We start from the raw sequence: 17,615 nt of genomic DNA, 5'->3' as shown, positions 1-17,615 counted from the left end.
TGTGTTTTAACAGTGACATATGTATATTAGTTTATAAGTTTTATATTCTACAGTTACGGAGAACGAGATTTGTCGCGGAATTCTGGAATCTAGTGACGCAGCACAGTCGACTATATGGTATCACCGTGTATTCCATCACATTACTATGGACAGAGACAATCCCCAGTTGAGCCGACATGTCGATACTATGGAAGACGATTCGTCAGTCTTGTTAAATTCCCTGAAGAACAAACTTGCAAACGTTTTGCCAGATAGAAACATACAAACGTACAATTTGAAATGGAGCAAAAAAGGTAAATACAGTTGCTATGTCCATGTCTGTGCTTGTCTCCGCGTGTGTGTGTGTCTGTCGCTTAGTTTATTCACTATTTTTTGTCTGTAGGATTTGACCCTGTAGCAGTCAATGACCACAGAAAATACATCCAGCAGTTCTGTAGTGATTTCGAACATCAAATGCAGGAGTTAGTGGTACAGGCTATTTCTGAACGCGTACACTTCGATTCGCTTGATCCGTTGTACGAAGACATTATTCAACACGTCTCCTTTTGTCAAAATAAATGTGAAGCATTTCAAGGACGGGAAGATACTCTTTCAGTATGTATAGCATATATTATATTTTATAAGTGGGATTCCCCAATGTGTAGCACTACTATTGGTTACTGTCACCATTCTCAAAATACGTAAATTACTACGCATGCGCCCTTTCTAGTTTAGAGTATACAAACCCCAACAAAAAGATAAATAAATAATAAAAAAGAAGTGAATAGGTCAATAAAAGAAGAGAAGACATCGGGACGCGACAGTAGATGAACTGGGCATGATCTCGCCATGTCTTAGAGAGAGAAATAACTCTCCCTCCTACCAGGAGAAACTTTGTTCGATTTCGTCGAACTAGAAGAAGTTATATTACTTATTCAATTTGGTCGAATGGTGTAAATACACGAAATAAAATAAATAGATTATCAACCCGTGTAACAAATCAATGGTACCCACACAGCTACTGTGTATATTGCTTGTAAAGTGCTTAACGATTACTGTTATCATACATTGATGTTCACTACCCATACAATCATAGCTAACAACACATCAGAGGTTAGGTTGCGTAGGTTGTATATAAATTATAATACTAGTACTTGATCTTTTATTAGATAATTGAAAGTTATATAAAGAACAGTGCACACAAACTGCCTTTGGTTATACATGGACCCTCAGGTTCCGGTAAGACGTCCATCGTTGCTATGGCAGCCAAGATGACTCGGAAATGGACGACTGATAATACCGCAATCGTAATAAGATTCTTAGGTACGACTTCTGCAAGCTCCAGTATAAGAAGTGTACTTTACGGTCTTGTCAAACAGATAAACATCATATACAAGTTAGACAATAGGGTGCCAGAGGTGAGATTATTTTATGTTTTTTTCTCTCAATTTGAGTACGCAATATATTGATTTGTAAGCTGTCATTTGTTTTCCCGGAAAACACTATGATCTACATTATGTATAATACTATATCGTGTATCTTGATAGCTATTGATTGAGCGAAAATGTTTTAATACTGTTAATTTCCGACACGTGTAAAATTGAAATAACCCACCATAAATTAATGAACAAAAAAAATTACAGGCAAATATAAAATATTTTCCACTGAATTCAGGATTGCTGATGAAAAGTACATCATCAATATATATCATGGAATTTGAAAAATTTAGCTTTTTCGTACCATTTGTCATTTTTTTATAAATTCAGCTTTATGTAAATAAAAACAATAGGTAATAGACACATTAATATTTTGTGTTTAATTGAAATTGATGTATACACTGCTATGATAGTTGTCAAATCTCTCTTCACAATAAGCACGTAACCACTTATACTTGTTTCAAAACAGGATCTTAAACAGTTAATTCGATCTCTTCGCGAACAATTGACGAACGCTAGCGAGGAGCGTCCACTTGTGATATTCCTGGATTCGTTGGATCAATTAGATACAGGTGATGGGGCCCAACAGTTGGCATGGTTACCAACAGACTTACCCAATAATGTAAAGATAGTATTGTCGACTTTACCAGAAGAAAAGTACGAATATTATCCTAGATTAAAGGTAATTACATTACAATACATTACATCACATTAAACAGCATGGGAAACAGTGTCGGATGTCACGAAGTATCTCCGTTTTAGTGAATCATGACTTTGTTATTATAGTTGAACATGGCGGAAGCGGGCGACAATTGTCCACGATTTGGGGGATGAAAAATTAAAGGTTAATGTGAAATATAAAAAGGCTAGTCGATTGTCAATCTTTAATATTTCTAAAATTTACGAACAATTTGTAATTATAGGCTGAAAATGTCTTTGCTCTCTTGATCGTAACTATACCCACTTTGATGGGATGCGACAGAGTAAGCACACGGGACAGCAGATAGTTGCAAATTAGGAAAGTTACAGCTAATATAGACTATTTTAATATAGTGCTTCAACACAATTATAATACTCAGTCGTTATCATTACGTCAAATCATGTAATGTACAGTAGTGCACATAACATCTGGGTTTCCCCTATTATTACAGACCATACTGCCCTCTAGTGACAACTTTGTGGGAGTACCCGAACTGGCTGAGCAAGATGTGCAGGATATCATCCAGAAATGGTTTTCCAATGAAAACAAAACGTTGACTGACAATCAGATGCAAGTGCTAGTTAATACCTGCCAGCGATGTCCAATTCCATTATTTTTAAAGATCTCATTTGTCGAATCGTGTCGGTGGTATTCCTATAGTGATATGAATGAGACTATTCTGCAGGAGACTGTCCGTGACGCCATTATTACTCTGTTTGAACGAATTGAAAAGAACCACGGCTCGATTATGGTTAGCCGGGCACTGGGGTACATTACGGCAGGTAAGACCAAAACTAAAATAAAATAAATAACTAAATAACTAACTAACTAATTCACCCCGACCAAACCTACTGTGTTCCGGGGCGGCAGATTTTTGACAACATCCATCTGGTGCGTGACGTCATAGATTACTGTAATATCAACCAATTGCCACTTGGGATCGTCGCCTTAGACCAGGAAAAGGCTTTCGATCGCATCAACCACGACTACCTTTTCAAAACCCTAGAAGCGTTCGGCTATGGAGATCAATTTTGTAAGTACATTCAACTAATCTACTCTAGTACGCAAAGTCTTGTTCGTGTTAATAACACTATAACCAGTCCAGTCTTGTTCCAACGTGGTATTCGTCAGGGTTGTTCCTTATCTGGTCAGCTATATACACTGGCTATTGAACCACTTCTACACAAAGTAAGAACTGAAAGTCAAATACATGGGGTGTATACTCACAAACCTGTTAATCTATCTGCTTATGCAGACGACATTAGTTTCTTTTTAACCCAAAACAATGACTTTAACAAGCTTGAACACTGGTTGCGTGTGTACGAGTCTGCGAGTAACTCTAGAATAAACTATGGCAAATCAAAGGGACTGTGGGTAGGCAAGTGGAAAGATAGGACTGACAATCCTTTAAATATAGCGTGGAACAATAAAGGTTTAAAAATTCTTGGTACCTACCTCGGCAATAGCGCCACCTTTGTCAGTCAAAACTGGGATGGTGTTGTTGGAAACGTTGAGGCCAAGCTGGATCAATTGATGTATGCGCACGCTATATACCTCACGAATAGAACCTCACAGATACGACCTCACGAATAGGACTCAGGAAGTGACGTATTGATTGTTCAATGGCGTTGTGGCACATTATAATTTAACGTTGCCGGGCCCATTAGTATCAATATATTTGGTATTTCGTAAATAGAAACTGAGCTCGCGACGTGGACTCGGGTCGCGGACTCGGGTCGCACACAGTCGGACAGAGCAAGGGAGCAAGGGAGTGTTTGGTTATTGAATGACCCTTGGTTTGCGGTGCTACTATTCGATGACTCGCGATGTAACGGTCGGTACTGTGACTGATTCAAACGCCGTGTGCCGTTATATTCCTGGGCACAGAATGTGTTTTGAGGCCTTCGAGTTCCAGTTCATAATCTTCAACTTACCGGTAGTGATGTTTTCAACAATTAGATTTTTCGGTACTTTGTAGAAGTTGGTCATGGAGAGCGACACGTTTACTATAGAGTCCTGTAGGTCCTAGCGAAGTACTCTGATGACAACAAACAATGATGCTCGCAAGATAATTCTAAAATAAAACAGCGTTTGCTTATAATTATAAATGTGTGGGTTGAATAGAATTGCGGTGCTATCTAAATTTAGCTTTGAAAAACAGATTTCCAAATAATCTGGGTGACAGGAAACTCTCAATCTATTACATAAAATATACATGATTCGTCTTCATAGACTAAAAAAATATTTGACCCATTATTTGAATTGACCATCAGCACTAAGTTTCATGTTTTAATGCTGTAATGGAATTATTTACGTTCAACAAACTTATATAGAACTCACGGTTTCACGTTTTGTCACAGTCCGTGCTATTACAGAGAATGGCATTTTCCAGTACACTAATAACGCTTTATAAATTCTCTCAGAGTGCAAATTTTATTTCAAATGACAGCAGTGTGATGATACCATTCAAGCAAATGTTTTATTTGCAAAATCAATGTCGAAATATGTAAGATGGTATGTTTTAATAGGTGTTCTAAACTCCACTTCTTATTTATATTAGAAAAGGTCTTAAAACTCAGGCTCCATTTTGGGTAAATTTTACTAAAATGGATATTCAAATTTCGACATTTTGATGAAGATGTGTTGTCATAATAAGACATAGTTCTACATTACACTGAAAAGAGGGGTTGAACAGTTTGAAATGAGAACGCCGTAGCGCAGAATGTACCTATACCTCTCCAACACAAGGAGCTTCAACTTGGCAGTGAACCCCTTCCATTCACGGTGAATCGTCATTTAAGGATGTAACCCTGCATATTGTCTGTCTTTCTGTTGTCTAATAAGTATATTAAATGAGATTGGGTAATGCCAAAGAAATATTATTTTCTATTGCTATTTTGACAAATTATTATACTCAGTTTAGGTGATGAATTCCACGTCTTTGTTTCACTCATTTAATGAAATATACATTGCACTTACTACTAAATCAGAAAATACAACAACAGCTACATACAAATTAAAACAATATAGAGTACTGAGACCTTTCATAGAAATGTAGATGTTTTAAGAATTATCATATTTCTACCGTTAAATGCGATTTCAACTTGTTCATTAGTACGGCTGCCAGTGAATGCAATTCATATTCACATAACTGACTTGCAGTTGATTGCCGAATGCACTGTGAATCAAAACACATTTAAAAGATGCGTAAACTAACCACTGAGCTTAATGTTTCATTTCGCCACGGTTTTGAGAATATGGGCTACTGGCAATAAGCCCCTGCAAAATTCGCCGATTGGCTTTAATACTAACCTCGGAGTATGCAATGTTATTTTTCTTTTAAGGGGCAGTTACACGTGATTCTTTGTGAACCCTGTGACAGACTCATCAAGGCGTAAAAGACAAAATATCCGACATGTACATATAATACACATATCCATGTGATACTAGTATATCACCCAACCATCCGACTACACTATACATATCCATGTGATACTAGTATATCACCCAACCATCCGACTACACTATACATATCCATGTGATACTAGTATATGACCCAACCATCCGACTACACTATACATATCCATGTGATACTAGTATATCACCTCAACCATCTGACTACACTACACATATCCATGTGATACTAGTATATCACCTCAACCATTCGACTACAACTACACATATCCATGTGATACCAGTATATCACCCAACCATCCGACTACAACTACACATATCCATGTGATACTAGTATATGACCCAACCATCCGACTACACTATACATATTCATGTGATACTAGTATATCACCTCAACCATCTGACTACAACTACACATATCCACGTGATACTAGTATATCACCTCAACCATCCGACTACACTATACATATTCATGTGATACTAGTATATCACCTCAACCATCTGACTACAACTACACATATCCACGTGATACTAGTATATCACCTCAACCATCCGACTACACTATACATATTCATGTGATACTAGTATATCACCTCAACCATCTGACTACAACTACACATATCCACGTGATACTAGTATATCACCTCAACCATCCGACTACAACTACACATATCCATGTGATACCAGTATATCACCCAACCATCCGACTACACTATACATATCCATGTGATACTAGTATATGACCCAACCATCCGACTACACTATACATATCCATGTGATACTAGTATATCACCTCAACCATCCGACTACAACTACACATATCCATGTGATACTAGTATATCACCTCAACCATTCGACTACACTATACATATCCATGTGATACTAGTATATGACCCAACCATCCGACTACACTATACATATCCATGTGATACTAGTATATCACCTCAACCATCCGACTACAACTACACATATTCATGTGATACCAGTATATCACCTCAACCATCCGACTACACTATACATATTCATGTGATACTAGTATATCACCTCAACCATCTGACTACAACTACACATATCCACGTGATACTAGTATATCACCTCAACCATCCGACTACACTATACATATTCATGTGATACTAGTATATCACCTCAACCATCTGACTACAACTACACATATCCACGTGATACTAGTATATCACCTCAACCATCCGACTACACTATACATATTCATGTGATACTAGTATATCACCTCAACCATCTGACTACAACTACACATATCCACGTGATACTAGTATATCACCTCAACCATCCGACTACAACTACACATATCCATGTGATACCAGTATATCACCCAACCATCCGACTACACTATACATATCCATGTGATACTAGTATATGACCCAACCATCCGACTACACTATACATATCCATGTGATACTAGTATATCACCTCAACCATCCGACTACAACTACACATATCCATGTGATACTAGTATATCACCTCAACCATTCGACTACACTATACATATCCATGTGATACTAGTATATGACCCAACCATCCGACTACACTATACATATCCATGTGATACTAGTATATCACCTCAACCATCCGACTACAACTACACATATTCATGTGATACCAGTATATCACCTCAACCATCCGACTACAACTACACATATCCACGTGATACTAGTATATCACCTCAACCATCCGACTACGACTACACATATCCATGTGATACTAGTATATGATCTCAACCATCCGACTACAACTACACATATCCATGTGATACTAGTATAGTATATCACCAACCATCCAACTACAACTACATACATCCATGTGATACTAGTATATCATCTCAACCATCCGACTACAACTACACATATCCATGTGATACTAGTATATCATCTCAACCATCCGACTACAACTACACATATCCATGTGATACTAGTATATCGTCTCAACCTTCCGACTACAACTATATATATCCATGTGATACTAGTATATGATCTCAACCATCCGACTACAACTACACATATCCATGTGATACTAGTATAGTATATCACCAACCATCCGACTACAACTACATACATCCATGTGATACTAGTATATCATCTCAACCATCCGACTACAACTACACATATCCATGTGATACTAGTATATCATCTCAACCATCCGACTACAACTACACATATCCATGTGATACTAGTATATCACCCAACCATCCAACTACAACTACACATATCAATGTGATACTAGTATATCACCCAACTATCCGACTACAACTACACATATCCATGTGATACTAGTATATCACCTCAACCATCTGACTACACTACACATATCCATGTGATACTAGTATATCACCTCAACCATCCGACTACAACTACACATATCCATGTGATACTAGTATATCACCCAACTATCCGACTACAACTACACATATCCATGTGATACTAGTATATCACCTCAACCATCCGACTATTTTATAAAGTTTATTCTTTACTCTGGGTTTTAAGTGTTCAGTCAAGAGAGCAAGTAAACATTATTCCTTGCAAAATCCGCTATTCTTATGATGATGCACAGTCCCTCTGATGATACAAGGGTTCTTCAGCTTTTTAAATAAATTTCCAATACGTACACAATTTTTTAAAAACAACAACAACAACAACAACAAAAACATTCAATTAACAAAAACATCAAAAGCATACCCTATTGGCGTAATTTCAACATATCAATAAAAACGATTGCCCTGTTAGCATTTTGCCCATCTTTATTCTAAACACCGAATATACATGTCCCCGAATGAGGTTTGCACATCCAACATTAGCCGGCCAAAAAATGAAAATATACTTCTATGAAATCCAGAAATATCATTTTGAAAAAAAATATAATTCATCATACCACCATCATGATATAATTCAGTGTTTGGCTGAACTATTCATTACAAATTAACTCACATCAAAATGTATCATACGCCTTAACGATTAGATCAACTAAGTTCTGTATTCAGGAAGGAAATTATACATATTTATGCAGTTAACACGCCAGTCTGTTCTTCGCGATTATTCAGGGGCGGGGAATTCTGAACGTCACGTACTACTAAGTATACCTTACCGGAGATTCGCTGGTAGGTTCGCCGGAGAGATTCACAGAAGAAATTACAAAAATGTAAAACTTGAAGATTGATTAGTAACCTCTTTTCCGTTTATCTTATATGTCGGAAAAAATATACCCGTATTTTGTTTTCTCGATTTTAATAACCCTACCTACGTGTAGACATTACTTTCTATTGCATAACCACATTCACGGGCATGCACGCGGGGGGGGGGGGCAGTTGATACATAGCTGGGTAGGGAAGTGCCCCTGAGTGCTCAAAAGTGTGGCCAATTTTATAACTGGATAGTGGCAAAATCTATATCCATGTTTATACCAAAGTACCATTTCTGTCCTCACTGTTTATTTCGAATAAAACAGTTACCTAGGGATATGAGGCCGAAATCTGAGGTGGAGATATTCGCTCATATACGGAACCATAAATACACCAAATTGGGAAAATACTACCGATATTCATACCTATCTTGATCAGAAATAAGACCGATACTTATTTCTAATATTCTAAAAACGAGAACCACTTCAGGGGCACGTAAAATATGCCGCCACTCGAAAATCAAGCTGAAACCTTTTGTGTCAGCACAATTTGCCCCTCAAAATGAAGGAAATAGCTTAGGTTGTAGAGGGTCTAGATTTCAAAATTCAAGGAAGAGTATGCCCCTGGGTCCTCCTAGTAAGCGAGGGGTGATGAGCAGATCTCGCCCCTCCATGGGATATTTCGTTCCGCCGCCTCTGTAAATCATAATAGCGACTGATTTGAATATCTCGGCAAAATGTATCCTTGTTTATATTACTGTGACCCCTCCCCCAATACGAGACCACAAAATCTTTGTGCGCGTGTGTTCTCTAGAAAAGTTTGTTCTAGATGATTGGATATAAATTGTATTATCTGATGAAATGTTGAAACCTGTCTACACAACGGAGCAAATGTAACTTCCAGCCATATGTGCTAATTGTTGTAATCTTTCATTTTCCTTCGCAGTGCTGCAAAACAGCACGAACAAGTAATATTAAAATTTACTGTTTTGTCTATTATGTTTCTTTAAGGTTTATGCACACTACGAATTGTTTCCATAAAATGTTAAGACAATATTGTCGTAACTAATAAGTTTTTGTTGTGTGATAAGTAACTGCCATTTTCGACGGATCAACATGAAACCTCAACCGCAGCCTTTCAAATAGAGTCTGCGATGAACCTCAGACCAATGGTCTGACATTTACAGATAAATATCACAACTAGGACGAAACGAAACGTTGGCATGGCGACATCGATACACATACTGTAAAATGACTAATTTTCACTTGGTTTAAATTTCGCTGATTTACCATTTTAGGTATATTAAGTGGGTTTTAAATTCACGGTTTTGTCATTTAGATAATGTATTCTATGCTAAATTTTACATATTCACTGGGTTTTAATTTAGCGCATTTTTCATTCAGCGAAATAAGCCAAATTAAAACCCGGTGAACAATTGATCCTTTTACAGTATATGGCGCATTACGTGTGAAATGCTAGAAAGTTGTAAATATGCACAATGCTTTCAAAACCTTATGCTTTCACAAAGCTTAGAAGACAGGATGCCCATGCACGATTATTTGTTCAAATACAAATCTGCAATATATGACCCTGATTTAGAGCTTGTGCTGCTGGGTGTAATCAGACCAGACGTTACAAACATGATTTATTGGTTGTCATCGTGGGTGGGAAAGTCCAATAACGTGTCGGCAGATGAACATTTGTAGACGGAGTACAGTTCATATAGCTGACGGCCGTACGTGGCTACATGGGGGTCGAAAGTTTTTTTGATAGTGGTTTGTCATCAGCTAGGTCAGTTTACCAGCTACCCAAGTTACAGTTGGTTTTCCAGTTCTCATCACGAATAGCGGCTACTTTTGTTTGAAGTAGATATAAGACGCATAATAATAATAACTGTATTTAAATCTACAAATACAACACTATCAGATATTGACAATAATGAGCTAAAATCGTCACAAATGTCACGGATATACGATAAAATAAAAAATGTATTTATAAAGCATTGGATTAACTCAATTAATGATGATAACAGACAAAATACTAATACAAAAAAGAAACTGAGGACTTACAAAAAATTTAAAACAAACTTCATTTTGGAAAACTACTTAATTAAGCTAAAAAATAAAGAACTGAAAAGTACCCTAACTAAATTCAGACTGAGCAATCACAGTTTAGAAATTGAAAAAGAAAGACAAAACAGAATCAAAAGTAGCGACAGAATCTGCAAATTGTGTAATAAAAATGATATTGAAGATGAACATCACTTCCTCATAATATGCCCAGTATATAGTAAAGAGAGGGTCGTTTTATACAATAAAGCTGAAAAGATTATTCCTGACTTTACTAATCTCACACCTGAAAATAAATTCATAAAAATAATGTCAAATAATAACTTAGCAATTCCTCTGGCACAATATCTGAAATACAGCTTTGCTATTAGACAGCAGCACCTACCCCTGGTACTTAGTCATTCACTTTTTCTTTTATTTTTTTTTTACACCTATTCATTGGGTTTTTGTTTTTATATTCAGTTTATAGTTTTTTTTTGGTGTTTTATTTTACTTTATTATATATTTCCGTTACTAACTTTTATTCTGTTTTTAGTCTGATTTTGGTTGTCTTTAAACTATTAGCCATTGTAATTTGATTAATTTTTTTTCTGTAATTTTTGTTGTTGTTGTAACCTTTAACCTCCTTCGTTAGGTTGTTATGAGTTAATAAATTGTACTGTATTGCATCTTTAGAAATACGCAATTTTCTATCAGTACCGGTATATAGCAATAACTCCAAATGTATTAGAACAGTGTACAGAACAGTGTTGGGTGCTTCCGCAGTAAGCTATTTTGGGGGTTATGTATTGCATGGAGTTTCATGTGTAGCCAGCTGACAATGAATGTTTGTTAGTTCATGGTATTATCAACACTTTTAATATGAAAAACATTTAAATATCTGAAACAAATTCTTTTCATTGTAATGTTTCAGTGTCACTTTATTTAACCACTAGAGGGACTGTGATTTAACCCATCCAGGGGGGGGGGGATATTTCCTGGACTCGAGACTCAAGTTAACAAATGAAAATAACTTATAAGATGATTATCAAAAAAATATTTTCATTATAAACTGAAATAATCTGGCAAAATATCTGTCCTGACGTTGCACCCACATCTATACAATGTTGATAATTCCAGGTTAGCCAGCATTAATTTATATTATATCCAGTATACAGTGCAGTAATGTTGGTTTCCATACAGCTTGTTCTAAAGAATATAAAGGAAAAAATATGGCATTCTTTATCAGCATCCTCAGTTATATTATATAGGTTCTCTAATAAAACACAATTTGTTTTATAATAATTGTAAATGGTTGCAGTGTTGTTCCATACTAAATAAACTTGGTTCTGAATGTCCATATGATTTGTGTGACATTTTAGGCGCAAAACTGACAATTGAGATTTGTGTCCACAAAATATAAATAACTGTACATCCACAATTATGAGCAACTAATTTAAAGGGCCAGTGAAAATTTGCACCACAAATTTCATCAAGTATCTTAAGTAGGTAAAGATAATTTTCCAAAAAAATTGAAAACTGTAAATGTGCTGCCTTCTAGATGACTAATATGGCAAGTGTCAGTTCTGCAGTAGCAATAATTAGCTATTTAAATTTGAACTGACATCAATGAAAATCAGTTGTCACTAATACCCTCATAATTGTATTAAAGTTGCCTACAGTGCATGTAAGTAATATACTGGAATGTGGTGGATACTTATGTCATCGTCATCTCAACATTTTATTACAAACTATGGAATTATAAACTTGTTAAATAGGTTAATCAGGTCTAGTGTGCAATGTCTTCATTATAACACTGTGTGACTATCTCTATATGCACTAGTGCTCCTGACAGGACTCTGTACGAACCTGTGAAAATAGGGCATCAAGGGACATCAAATACTTTCTGCATTTTCCTATACTAATGTAACATACAAACTAGAAAAGCATGCACTCAGAATGTCAAACACACATGATATATACAAGGATGATTTATCTGTGGTTCCACAGAATTTCTGTTTTCTTAGCCATGTTTTTTAAGATTTATATATAGTTTAAGCTCAACAAAACAAAATAATGTTTCAGATCACCATGCACATCACTCAAAGATTACATGTCAAATGTTTTTTTTTGTAGTTGGCCATGGTAGTAAAGAAATGCATCAATTTTGAAAAAATAATTTGGCCAGAAACATTGTTTTTGGGCAAAGAGTGTACAATGTCACCTTTGACTTATTGTGGTACAATTAAACTGCTATAAATAGATAAAACCCAAGTTTTACTGTATTGCCTGCCCAAAAATACTATTAACAAGTTATACAGTCCTCATTGGTTATGAAGTTTAAGTCATTGCATAAAAAACAAAATCCATCCAAGAAGGGGCCTTCTGCAGTCATCTTAATAATATTTATTAGATGCATAAAATCCTCAGGGAAGAATAAAAAGGGTCTTACAAAAAGAAATTTAAAAACTATAATTTAAAAAAAACAAAAAAGAAAACACACTATTCTAAAAATAAAAAAACAAATAAAAAACAAATATGAATAAAAAATATGCATCCCGAGTTGTGTGCATGTTTAAAGTTTCAGGTTAACTATCCAAGTACTTTCAAGATATGGAACCAGAATTATATTTGTTAAATCAAAAGGAAAGGACGCGCATCAAGGTTCAATATTAGTTCAGAAAGGCCAATTTAAATAAGTTTAATGCATTTTTAGTACTAAATCTTGAATCAAGTAGTAGCACATGTTGTATGGTGTTTGTATAAAGTTTGAACTTGACCATTCCAGTGTTTCCAATATAGAGACCTGGAACTGTATTTGGTAAAACAAAATGGCCACCAGTAAGCCATTTTTAATTATATCTGCATGTCTCGTGCATCAAGGTCCCATTCGTTTTCATTGTACCAAGTTTGAATGTAATCAGTCTATGCATTACCAAGATCTGTTTCTGAAATGGCCAAAACAGGGAATTTTGATGTATTTTTAGCACTAAAATTGCCACTGTTTGTCCATGTTAAATAAGTCTGTATCACAAATGGATGTTCATATGTAAGTCATATGTACAAGCCTATATAACAATTTTGTAAAAGTCTGGAAAACAACCAAATTTGAGGTGAAATCAGTGAATAAATTCATTTGCACAGAAATTAAGGGTGACCAATACATTTTCAAGACTGTATTCAGAAATGGCTAAATAAAATGTTTCATTACTATACACCCTTTTTCAGTTTACATGGTGGTCTATGGGGAAAACTGCAAACATTTAACGTGATGGTCAATTTTGTAAAAAAAAAATACCAGTTTTCTTTATACTCCAAAAAAATTAGAGAAAAGAAATAGAGAACAACAATTTTAATGCACCAATAGAGAAAAACTGTATTGATTGTATATTTTAATATCAGTAACATTTTCCATCAACTGTAAATTCTGCAGTACTGGTAGTAGCATTGGAAATGATGGGAAATGTTCTTAAGAAATATGTTGCTAACATAAACACTGTATTTGCTGTTTAATCCGTTTATGAAAATGATTGGTCAAACTACTACTTGTCCTAATCAATATGGAACTCATGACATACACAATACGTGTAAAATACACATTTGTTTACAGGGAATGCGCAGCAACGCTTTAATGACCATGAATACATTAAATACAATTATTTAATTGTAAATATGGCACTGCCAAACTGTGGTTATATTTATTCCCACTTTTAAGAAACTTTGTGCATGCAAATTTATGGGATCTTCGTTGATTTTATTATCAGGAACAACATAATATAATTTTTAAGATCAAAAGGTAAAATAATAAAGAAACATAATTCAACGAGCATGCAACACAAGCTATTATATAGTATTCCCTATTTTGAGTGACGTATCACTAGGAGTCCACAAACTTCAGATCTTCTGTGCAAATCAAAGACTCAGATTCCTATATTTCACATGGATGTTACCCTAATATTCAGAACTTGTAATGGTTGTCGTTTATAGATTGCATATGTGATTTGATAGCATACCATGTACACAGTGATGATTTGTGCTGTGAAATAAATCATTAATCTACTGAAAACCAAGCGACCTGACGGTCGAAATAGGTCCGCTGTCTTCATTATCATGGAACAAGAATCAGTGAAGTGGCATTGTGGTTGTAATATTCATAGTCAGTCATTTAGAAAACATTGCAGTTGCAGTTTCTTGCAGTTGCAATTATGAACTTTTATAGTGTTCATAAGGATAGTGCATTTCATTGGACAAACATCATTGAGGCTAAACTTAAGAAATCAAGGATGTGCAAAAACCTGAGAAATGGTCGAGAAAAAAAAAATATGTTTTTGTTTGAAAATTGTGGTCATGTTTTTGAAATGTTATCTTTCCTGATACGTTGTACATATATGTAATTGTTTTGTTACACCCAAGAACAAATGTTCAATAAATCTGTGCAGTAATAATCTTATGATCAGGTATAAAAGAGTCAATTACAAATGTACTCCAGTTTTACATAAGACATTGCTGAATGCAAGATCAATTGTTGTGCCATATATGTGGTGGCTTCTGAAATAAGCTGAGAAGATCTAAAAGTTGTTTCTAATGACTGTATCAATGTTCTATTTATAATGACCGTCCAAATTATTATGTGTGCAATTTAAGAGACCTGATATAAGCAGAATAATCATCGCATTTTTCATCAAAAATACCAGTTACTTAACTCACTTGTGCTATTACATATTCAAAGTATACTTTAAAGCTGTATTATGTTTTATATTTAGTTGAAAGCTCTCTGTGAATAGGGCTTACGGTTTTGAACCAGTTGTCAAAAATAAAATTTTTTACCAAAAATGAGAAAAATGTTCACTAAAAATCCAAATTTGCTTATTTTGACACCAGTTTAACAAATCTGACCATCCAACGTATCATTGCTGGAAATATGAAAACATTTGGACTTATGGTTTCGAACTAGTTGTCGAAAATAACATTTTTTACCAAAAATGACAAAAATATTCACTTAAAATCTAAATTTCCATATTTTTACACGAATTTAACAAATCTGACAGATATATATATATAACAATTTTTTTTTAGATGGTGCCGAGCATTTTTTAGTGGAACTCTGTTAAATCCAATAGCAATGTAAATCAGCATATATTTTTACTTACCGGTAACTATAAAATATGCAAATTAGCAATTGTCTCTTATAAATTTTACGCTTTGACCTTTTGTTTTGAAATTTTCACAAATGATTGACAATGTGTTTATCTTCAAAACGCCGTAGGGGCATTGTTTTTGGTTGAACAGTGTTACAACAATCGTACAGACAACTAGCCTGGGTGTTAATTTATGCATAAACTTGAATTAGTGAAATTTGAGCTGCTGCCCAGGTAGACAGTTTTCAAGACGAAACTTTCTTCATAGTAAACAGATGTACCCGTAAACCAATTTTGACAGGAAACAGAGACATGGTTTAGAAGCGAATTTGTTTTAAATCACTTTTGACCAAAAAAACAAACATTTTTGTGCATATTTCAAACTACAATGTCCATAAAAAAAATACTTACAAAATTTTAAAATTCATACAATAAGCTTTCTAAAAATATATAGTTATGTGGACAAGGGAGGTCATCTTGGTTGCCTAATTAACTAATTAAAATACCTGTCTGGTAAACTGCATCTCTACCTTAAATATCAATTGGCCCAAACCTAATAATCCCCTTATATAGCTACAATGGTATGTTAATGATTTGTAAACACAATCACTTTTCTATTTCAAAACAATATTCCTTCCATGAGAAATCTCAACCCAGGCATTTGGGATGTGGGATTCAATTAGTCTCAAAAATTGAATAATGCTGCCTAGCACAAAGGGATGGCTGGACAAATGTGAACAATAAGATACAGTATTGTATTTATATATGCAATATTATGCAATATTCAAATGCTGCACCTTTCACAATATGAATGATTAAAATATTAAATAAATGAATTTTCAGGACAGCTGATTCCAAAACTATGGTGCACACAATATATTAAGGCATGCCTGAAAAATGATATTCTTCACTTCATGATTTTAAATGGTGGAATTTGAACAAGGTGGAACTACATTTACAATTATCAGACATTAATCTTTCTTGAACTTCTATAAAACTAACAATTGCTATGCAATCTTCAATTTCAATTACCGGGGGTAGTTCACATTATTTTGTATCTTTCTCCAAGCAACCCATAGAGGGCACTGTGTATTTAAAAAACATTCACTGGTTTGAATTCCAGTGGATACTAAATAGAAATATTCATTAGATTAAAAATTCACTTGTTTGAGAAAGGAAACTATACATTCTACTGTTAAATCATGGACCATTTTATTAGGTTCATACTGTCTATCAGCCATCCAAATCAGCTACTGGTAATAATTTAATCTGATTTATGTACATGCAGCGGTAAATTTGATAAAAATCATTAGCCACATTTTATTTATTATAAGTAATAGAGATGACATCTATTAGTAAAATAATTTGATTTTCAATAAACACAAATTAGAAACATACATTGATCATTATTGAGAAAAAAATTGTAGCACCTGATGGTTACAAAAAGAAAGTTGTTGTAAAATACATTGCAGTAATTAGCCTGTAGTAAGCACACCAATCACTGTCTTCCTTTTATTTTAAGGAACTATTCAACATCATGAAAAATGTTTATTCCAATCACAGTTTTGAAATATAGGTTCTGTCTTGTGTATAGGAATGGGATTGAATGTTTTGATCACTGAAGCAATATAAGACCAAACATGCTAAAACAGAAACATGTTATGTTCTAAGATATCAAATTTATACTGCTCCTTATACCGGGGTATAAACCACTACTATACCAAGATAATAATGTTTAAAAATTACAAAGGT

At 34.7% G+C, this 17,615-nt stretch overlaps 1 protein-coding gene across 1 annotated transcript in view; it reads left to right on the top strand.

The window, feature by feature from the left end:
- LOC100377670 (NACHT domain- and WD repeat-containing protein 1-like) overlaps positions 1-17,615 on the top strand; it is a 32,572-nt gene that overhangs the window by 2,735 nt on the left and 12,222 nt on the right. The window contains exons 6-10 of the mRNA XM_085498223.1: positions 54-293; positions 383-594; positions 1,149-1,397; positions 1,885-2,097; positions 2,567-2,897. Coding sequence (XP_085354349.1) covers positions 54-293; positions 383-594; positions 1,149-1,397; positions 1,885-2,097; positions 2,567-2,897 — 1,245 coding nt within the window. The remainder of the gene's footprint in view (positions 1-53; positions 294-382; positions 595-1,148; positions 1,398-1,884; positions 2,098-2,566; positions 2,898-17,615) is intronic.

This window comes from Saccoglossus kowalevskii, chromosome 4 (assembly GCF_978046115.1).
Source record: "Saccoglossus kowalevskii chromosome 4, keSacKowa6.1, whole genome shotgun sequence".
In the NCBI taxonomy this organism is placed as follows: Eukaryota; Metazoa; Hemichordata; class Enteropneusta; family Harrimaniidae; genus Saccoglossus; species Saccoglossus kowalevskii.
The sequence above is the reverse complement of the archived record's forward strand: the minus strand, read 5'-3'. Positions and strand labels throughout refer to the sequence as shown.